Raw genomic sequence first — 8,912 nt, forward strand, 5'->3', positions numbered from 1 at the left:
CCCCAGCCAGAGACAGCATTCAGTAGCAGACACACACGACTAGGAATGAACCCAATGTCACTGGCTGTGAAGTGGCTCCTAGAACTGAGGGTGCTAACAAAAAAAATTAGTCCTGTTGGTGCCAGAGGCTGCTGTCATTATGGTGGCTTCGTCCTGCTCAGCTGCTCTGTAAGGCTAAAGGAAATGAGGTGGTGGTGGTGTTCCTTTCAGAGGTCTCCTGCAATACAGAGACATGGAGTTTGGAAGTCAGGGATGTGAGGGCTGAAGGGTTTGAGTGACATAGGGGATGAGTGGCTTTCAGGTGCTGCCCCCTCTTGGCTGGTGTCATCCTCAGAGGAAACAGCTCACCCTGGATTTACACTGGGGAAGTGTAGCGGACCTTGCTGGTTGCATTTTTCATTCCAGACCCTGATACTGTATTTCTCACACTTTTCTGTAGCACAACTGGGAGCCAGGAAGTGCTCAGGAGAGGATGAAAAGGAATGGGGAGCATCCCAGAGTGGGTTCTCCTGCTCCCTGGTGTGATCATGACATTCCCAGCCCAACCAGCTGAACTTTCCAGCCCTTCCCTTTCCAGGATATAAGCCAAATCCCAAATAAAAGTTCATGCTTTATTTTCAAGAAGGGTTGGGAATGGATGTCAGTCTGTCTGTCCAATCACCCCATCCCCAGTCATGGCTGGCTTCTGCCTCCTTTTATACATGGCCACTAAGTATGCGGGGTTAACATACCTACCTGCAGTAGCCCTTACCCCTTCCCTGACTGATCCCTGCAGAGGCCTACAAGCCTCTCCCTAGGCAGATCCAGCCAACCTGCCCAGAGGGACACCTTAGGAGATGGAGAACATACTCTCCCAGTGAGGGGGTATTTTACACAGGCATCCCTATGGGAAAATCACCCTTCTCTCTCTAGCCCTGCCTTCCTCATTCTTTTTTCCTCTGAATTCCCTTCCCCCCCTTCTTCTGCTTCTTTTTATGTCTGCCCCCCTCCCCTGTTGTCTTTATTCTCCTTTCCATGCATCTCCTCCTTCTCTCTCTCTCTCTCTCTCTCTCTCACTCACTCACTCACCTGTTCTGTTTGTGCCTTCCCTCCAGAACATCGACTTGGTGATTTCGGTCTGGGATCATGACAAGGTGACCAAGAACGAACAGATTGGCAAGGTGTTCCTGGGCTGCAGAGCCACGGGCAACCAGCTGCGCCACTGGTCAGACATGCTGGCCAATCCCCGTCGGCCCATTGCCCAGTGGCACAGCCTACAGCCAGTGGAAGAAGTGGACAAAGCCCTGGGACTGAAATCCCACTTCAAGCTGCCTCTGCCCAGCAAATAAAGGGAGGCTCCTAGCTTTCTCTTTCCACTCAGGGTCATAAGGAAGCTGAGACCATGGACGTGCTTGGATGGATGGTCTGGAGTGCCAAGGAATGGCGAGAAGTGCCTGGGCTGGGAGAGTTGGGGGGGCTTTTGCTATGAAGAATCTGTATTGATTAGATTTGTAGCCAAAATATAAGTGAGCAAGAAGCAAGTTCCCCAACCATGTTGGGAGCTGGTAACTCGTGCATATGGCATCTTAGGCAATGACTAGAGCTTTGAGAGCACCAGAACCTACAATCCATCCCCAACATAACTGTCCTCTGCTTCGAGCCAGTGGAGCAAACTGTGTGGAACAGGGCTCTGCTAAATTTTGGGGTTGGGAGTTGACACAGACACACGTATACCCCAGGCAGTGTGGGTGGGGATCTGGAAACAGCCAGGCCTCTGGTTAGGAGATGGAGACTGGAGATGTATGGATACATGGAGTGGGTTATTGCCACCATGTCTAGGAGAGAGAAATACATGGAATTAAATAATGTAGTAATGATCCATCCTTTTCAATACTGCACAATAACACCACCACAGTTCAGTGGACTGCCTGGATGGACGGGCTGCTTGTTACTGTAAGGAGATGGGTAGGATGATCGTCCATAATCATGTTTTACTTGGGGAAGAGCATTCCTAGAAGATTTTTATACTAGGCAAAGATGTGGAGATGTGGCAGATTGGGGAAAGACCCTGAGGTCAAGAAGTCTGGTGCTCAAATTGAGGGGCAGAAGGACAGATATGCAATCAAGGCTCTGGGTTCAATTCCCTGCTCTGCTACAGGCTTCCAGTGGACTTTAGTCATGTCGCCCCATCTCTCAGGGCAGTGCTGGTATCACCATTGAGGCCCAATCTCCCAGGGGTGCAGTGGGGTATCCACTTTGACACAGTGGTCATGGGACTATGCTCCTAGATAGCCAGACCTTCTGCAAGGATTCCCTCCTGACTTCTAGGAGCCACCTCACAGCCAGTAATCTTGGGATCATCCCTCGTGATATGTATCTGCTACTGCATGCACTCCCTGGCTGGATGCTGCTGCTGTATTTCATATGGATTGACTCCACTTGATTGCAGCATGTAGGCACAGACAGGCTCTCCTAGTGCATCTCAGCCTTTCCCTTAGTGAGACGGAGAATCCTCCTCTCTGTGTGCATGCAGTAAGGAGCTTTCAGTGTCCTGTGGTTTATTGCTTAGCGCTGTGCTATTCAGTCCATAGCCCCGGGTGAAGAATGTGACCGAGGGCAACTTCAACGCTGTACACAGGCTTCATTATTGCCATGGTGCGGTGGAGCTGGTAGACCAGCAAGGTAGGGGGCTTGGTGGGAAACAGTGAAAGGTTGGGCAGGGAAAAGCCTCCATCAAAGCATGCTGGAATTTGTTGCTGGGAAGAGGGTTCCCTCGGACTGCAGCCTCTGCTTAAAAAAATATCAGCTGTCATAGCTGACAAAACAGCACTGGCTGGGATTCCCTGCACAAACCTGAGACCCCCTACCTGGTCCTTCAGTACAATGCACAGTCTCACTCCATCAGTTGTGGCCAAAGAACAGCTCACCTGACTACATATGAATGAGGAAAGGCAGCTGCATTAGTTCAGGCCAGAGAGAAAACTGCTAAGGGTTGCAATGTTGCGTCCTTGGGGATATATTTCTCCTGGTCCTTGAGATTGCATTCAAGGGGCCATTCGCTCTGGGGATTTTTAAGGGGTTTTTTTTGTCTTAGATTAAGACATCAACATGAGTTTTATGTCGATGCTGCAGGGCATCTGTGCCTGCCTTGGCCAGCCAGGGCTTCTCTTGAGAGAGGAAGGAATTACCTAGGTGTCAAACCGCATATTGGCCAATACTACAGGGAACCCTGAATACATGCTTAATCTGTATGCGTGCAGCACCCATCTTGGGTGGGGCCGCTAGGTGCCTCCATAATATGAATAAATCTTAATAATGATAATAATGACAAAACCCAACCTGTGCTGGAAAAACATCATACATACAGAGCAACAAAATCCAGGATGTTAAAGCCATTCACTCAGCCTTCTCTGCTGTGGAGAAAACCACCTGGGGCCACATATATCTCTGGTGCAGCTCCATTGACCGCAGTGGGTTTACACTATGCTGAAAGGTGTTCTTGCTGTAGCCAAAGGGAGTTAGGAACATAAGTCACTGGGATTTGTGCTCCTAACCCCCATAGGCACTTTTGAAAATACCACCGTAAACAGTTTAAGGAGTCAGATCGTTGTACATGAAAAAGTGAGGGAATTTTTAAAAAGAATAGTTAAATATTGTATCCTCCTTTACTGACCTGTCGGCAATCCTGACTGAGAGGACAAGCAAGATTCTGGAGCTTGGGTGGTCTAAACCAGCATCACTCCAATGACATCAATCAGTGGAGGATCTGGCCCCTATATCAGCTGTTGACAGTGCTGACTCCTAAACTGCACCCTCCATTTCTTGTACGGCTCTAGATTTCTGTGGTCTGGCATCAGGTGCTGCCACAGAAAGAACACAGAACTTGGGGCTGACCACATGGGAGGTGGCCTTCCAAAGTAAAGCACAGCATCAGTGTAAGCCACTGGAGACTCCAGGCATACACAAGCCTTCAGGTTACTGTTGTCCTTACTGATGGATAAACCTACAGACTACATGAAAGTAGCCTTTGAATTGTCTGTGGAGGTTTGTGAGGGCTATTGGTCTGTCATGCCCTGTGAAGCCAGCATGCTCTTGTTTCTGGATAGGTAACAGCCCTGCCCTGAAGGATCTCCAGTGCTGGGATAAGTCAGGGATGCACTTTTGCAGCCCTAACTTGGACTAGGGCTGGGTCGCCCGGAATCACGGAAGCACATCCAGCTCCCTGCAGTGCCTTCTCTCCAAGCAGAACTCATTTTTTAGTTAATTTCCTAAGACTGCTCAGATGTCACAGAGATGGGTACGAAATAAGATCCTAAAGAGAACGGCACGTTCTCCATCTCCAGCTACCTTAGCAAGCAGAAGAGCCTACTGATTACTGACAGCTAATAGGGCTGCAGGTTTGATCCTCCAGCATAAATCAGAGCAGGCTTCAGGCTGCTCCAGGATATGCCAAGGACCATTCCAGTAGCCAAAGATCAGTTGGACACAGGCACATCCTGGCCATCCTCCCTTTTCTTTGGTCACATCCCTGTGCTGGGGGCCAGAGCCGGGGGTTGGCATGGCAGCTGCTATGATGGCTCTACATCATCTGGGGATCTCCCTATGAAGGAAGAATCTTTCAGGCACCTGATCCTGCATTGTGCTGCTAGAGCAGTGCAAAACAGCCACAGCGCATTGGAAAATTGGAGCCATTGTCTCTGGACTTGGCCCCAAAAATGTAAGGGAGTTTTGACTGAGTGTAATTGCCTTTGATTTTGGCCCTTTGTTTCTGGAGAGAGAGCTGCAGGGACAAGTAATCTGCTTGACTTTGGGGAAGACAGAACTGAAGACATTAAAGTCTTTGATTTATAGGAGAAGGAAATTAATCTTAAATTATCTGGCGCTGCACCGAACGGCTATCGGAGAGTTAAATACTAAGAGGGTGCCAAAATCTGAGAAAACCCTTAATAGAGATTAATAATCTGAATTTGACTAAAAAAACCAATTGTGCATGGTCCTTAAATGTTCTGTGTTTAATGCTACTTATTATTGAACAAGTGGGCAAAAACTGAGATGATCATTCTGAAATTGATAGAGCAAGTGGAATGAGGCCTATCGTGGGCATATGGAATATAGTGGATACATTTAATGAACTAACGAATAAAATAAATCAGCTGAGAAATGGCTGTAGCATGGACATGCAGCAAATTAAAACCTCGGCCTTAAAACAAGATAGAATGGATTGTACAAAAGGTAACATTTATAAATGGAGGAAGGGTCCAGAATTCATCTTGGACAGTGGGTGTGGGACCTTTAGGTCTAAGCTGTAGTGGTTTTAGGTGGTATAATAGCAAGGGGGCTGTCAGGGTCACTCGAGATGAGTGAATTTGTGTGTCTAATTTCAGATTCTTTTGTGAATTGTGGCCTTGAAGGATTGGCTTGACTGTTACTGGGTTTTTGTTCTGCTGAGGAGGGGCTGAATAAAAGGAATAGAGGGGGTGGAGAGTAAAATATTGGTCCATTTCCCAGCAGAGACAAAATCAGTGATGCAGAGTGTGGGTTGATTCTAAGTGTTGCTTGCTTTCTTTACACATGTTCACCAATCCTGGAACAAAGATGGTTGAACAGCATTTGGAGCAGTCCCTGCTTCCAGGAACTTCAGCCCACACTAGTGGCTGGTTCCTAAGAAGCAACTCAGCCTCAAGAATTGACTATTCAGAGACAAAGATAGGGAGCAAGCTCTCAAGCTGCTTGCCCAGCTCCTTCTCTCTTCAAGCTGCCCCTACACCAAGCCTTGCCTAACCCCAAACTAGCAACTGCACTGCATGTCTTCTCAGAGCCAAAATTTGCTCCCACACCAAGAGAAGGAACTTAGTATTCTATGTATAACAGCAGCACTTGGTGACACCATCTGCCATAACAATACTTAATGAAAAAAGAAGGTGAAAGAAGGAGTGAAGAGCTGGGCAGAGAGAGAAAAAGCCACAGAGGGCTCAGTTCAGTTTTATCCAGTGGCTCCTTCGGGTCAAGGTGAAAACACCCCTTCCACTATGGGCCTCTATGCCATGTGAGATATGCTGGAGTGGGGAGGGGATGGGCACTCCAGGGTGTGGCCAGGAAGGGGGTGTGCTTGAGGTGTTCACTGTTCTTATTCCTCAACAGTTCTGTGGATACTGGCTGGGAGAGTTGAGGTCTTAGTGTGGGGAACTGGCACATTTGCCTCAGCTAATGGACAAGCACTGAACTGGAGGAGCACAGGGCCTGCTTACCTTTTATTCAGTCTGGGCCTGTTTCCTTGTGTAGTAGCTTGCGTGAAGCCTGCGGTTCTGAGGCTACAAACGATTGTCTGGTATTTTCCATGGATCTTCAGAAGTAAGGGGCATCTGTATGAGAATGGAAGGACGAGATGGTCTTTATCCAAGAGTTCTGAAGGAACTCAGATATGAAATTGGAGAATTACTAACTGTGGTATGTAACCTATTGCTTACACCAGCCTCTATACCAGATGACTGGAGGATAGTTAATGTAGTGCCAATTTTTTAAAAAGGCTTCAGAGGAGATCCTGGTGGTTACAGGCTGATAAGTCTAACTTCAGTACTAGGGAAATTGGTTGAATTATAGAAAAGAACAGAATTATCAGATACATAGATGAACATGGTTTCTTGGAGAAGGGTCAACATGGCTTTTGTAAATGGAAATCATGCCTCACCTATCAGAAGGAGTCAACAAACATATGAACAAAAGTGATCTGGTGGATATAGTGTACTTGGACTTTCAGAAAGCCTTTGACAGGGTCTCTCACCAAAGGTTCTTAAGCAAAGTAAGCAGCTGTGGGAGAAGAGGGAAGGTCCTCTCCTGGATCAGTAACTGGTTAAAAGATAGGAAGAAAAGGGTAGGAATAAACAGTCAGCTTCCACAGTGAAAAGAGGTAAATATCTTTGGGGGCCCCACTCTGTACTGGGAGCAATGCTGCTCAACATATTCATAAATGATCTGGAGAAAGAGATGAACAGTGAGCTGCCAATGTTTGAAGATGATACAAAATTACTCAGGATAATTAAGTCCAAAGTTGACTGCGAAGAGTTACAAAGGAATCTCACAAAACTGGGTGACTTGGCAACAAAATGGTGGATGAAATTCAATGTTGATAAGTGCCAGTAGTGCAACTTTGAAAAACATAATCCCAAGTATACATGCAAAATGACGAGGTCTAAATTAGCTGTTACCACTGAAAAAAGAGATCTTGGAGTCATTGTGGAGAGTTCTCTGAAAACATCCATTCAATGTGCAGTGGCAGTCAAAAAAACTAACAGAATGTTAGGATCCAGTAGGAAAGGGATAGATAATAAGACAGAAAATGTCATAATGCCACTATATAAAATTCATGGTATGGCCATACCTTGAATACTACATGCAGTCCTGGTTGCCCCATCTCAAAAACAGATATATTAGAATTGGAAAAAATACAGAGAAGGGCAAGAAATTGATTAGAGATATGGAACAGCTTCCATATGAAGAGAGATTAAAAAGATTGGGACTGTTCATCTTAGAAAAGAGATGACTGAAAGGGGGAGATATGATAGGGGTCTGTAAAATCATGAATGGTGTGGAGAAAGTGAATTGGGAAGTGTTATTTACCCCTTCACATAACAAATGAACCAGAGGTTACCCAATGAAAATAATAGGCAGTTGTTTTAAAACAAACATAAGGAAGTACTTCACACAATGCACAATCAACCTGTGGAACTCATTGCCAGGGAATATTGTGAAGGTCAAAAGCATAACTGGGTTCCAAAAAGAATTAGATAAGTTCATGGAGGATAGAGTAGAGTAGCTTGCATAACTTACATCGACTTCCTAAATCCTTTTCTGTGCGCCGTCTCACTGTGCCAATGGGAAATGTGTACCAGCTTATGCTTTCTGGAGAGGTGGTTTTACTGAATTGACTTCCGGATTGATTGAGTGGGTCTTCACTTCCACTTAATCAATACAGATAAATCGATCTGACATCAGCGAATTTGCCGCCATCAGTGAAGACATACCCAAAGCACAATTATAAGTCTTAGTTAAATGGTAGGGAAAGAAATGTTCTTTTCTAACTTTTAAAGAGGCACCACAAACTACCTTGTCTCTCTGGCAAATTTCTAAGGCTTCTATCCCCCTGGTACCTACCTGCCATTGTATAGTAGTGCTGCCAAATAATGCAGTCACAGAGTAAAAATAATACAGAATTAAACTACACAAAAGCATCAATCTTGAAAGGAGCTCTTTAAATTCTGATGAACACCATGATGTCCATGTGCCACTTTGCTATTTCCATGGCACACACTCACAGGTCATGGACATTTTTTACTATGAGCCCAAAGCTGGAGAAATTCAAGCAGCTTGAGAGCTTTTTGGAGCTTCAGCAGCCTACAAGTTACACATGAGACTGTGCTGGGAAACAGATGGAGTTCTCCATGGAAGTAACAAACCCCATCTCTGATGCAATGGAATAGGCTTAAGAAATCAGCCTCCCTCTGTCTTTCAGTGCTAATCCCACACAGAGCAAAGGAGGACAGTATAAGGGCTCCATTTACCTGAATCCTGACTTGTACCCAGTAGCCCAATTGCTTCTATGTGCCTTGTGATAGCCAGGGAATACACCATGCATAAAACTCCTCCTGGGCCTGCCTAGAGCTCCTGCAGAGGGTGAATATATATGTGTGTTGGGGGACGGTTGCAGAAATGTTTCTGCGCATGGCATAGAGGACCTCCTACAGGTGGGAGTACTAACCCAGGGAAGGAAAATGCAAGACAATCCTTGAACTTGATCCTGGAATTACTGGGAATTGTTTCATTCATTTCAGTGGGAGCAGCATCAGGCCTATGAAGGGAAGACTAGCAGAAACAGTCAGCTTACACAGAGCTCACTGGATGCACAGAGTCAAACTAGCAAGTGGAAGAGAATTCAA

General features: G+C 46.1%; 1 protein-coding gene and 1 long non-coding RNA gene across 3 annotated transcripts in view; one reads left to right on the forward strand and one right to left on the reverse strand.

The window, feature by feature from the left end:
- SYT8 (synaptotagmin 8) overlaps window positions 1-1,823 on the forward strand; it is a 21,276-nt gene extending 19,453 nt beyond the window's left edge. For both annotated transcript variants that reach the window (XM_067540585.1, XM_067540586.1), the window contains exon 9: window positions 1,095-1,823. In XM_067540585.1, coding sequence (XP_067396686.1) covers window positions 1,095-1,328 — 234 coding nt within the window. In that variant the 3' untranslated portion in view covers window positions 1,329-1,823. The remainder of the gene's footprint in view (window positions 1-1,094) is intronic.
- LOC137148078 (uncharacterized) overlaps window positions 1-8,632 on the reverse strand; it is a 9,057-nt gene extending 425 nt beyond the window's left edge. The window contains exons 1-2 of the long non-coding RNA XR_010918433.1: window positions 8,538-8,632; window positions 6,228-6,341 (exon numbers count right to left, since the gene is read on the reverse strand). This is a non-coding gene — a long non-coding RNA (uncharacterized lncRNA). The remainder of the gene's footprint in view (window positions 1-6,227; window positions 6,342-8,537) is intronic.
- Window positions 8,633-8,912: the final 280 nt, after the last annotated feature.

The sequence above is a fragment of the Emydura macquarii genome, unplaced genomic scaffold, assembly GCF_026122565.2.
Source record: "Emydura macquarii macquarii isolate MOO-44397 ecotype Brisbane River unplaced genomic scaffold, CSIRO-AGI_Emac_v2 contig_587, whole genome shotgun sequence".
Taxonomy (NCBI): domain Eukaryota; kingdom Metazoa; phylum Chordata; order Testudines; family Chelidae; genus Emydura; species Emydura macquarii.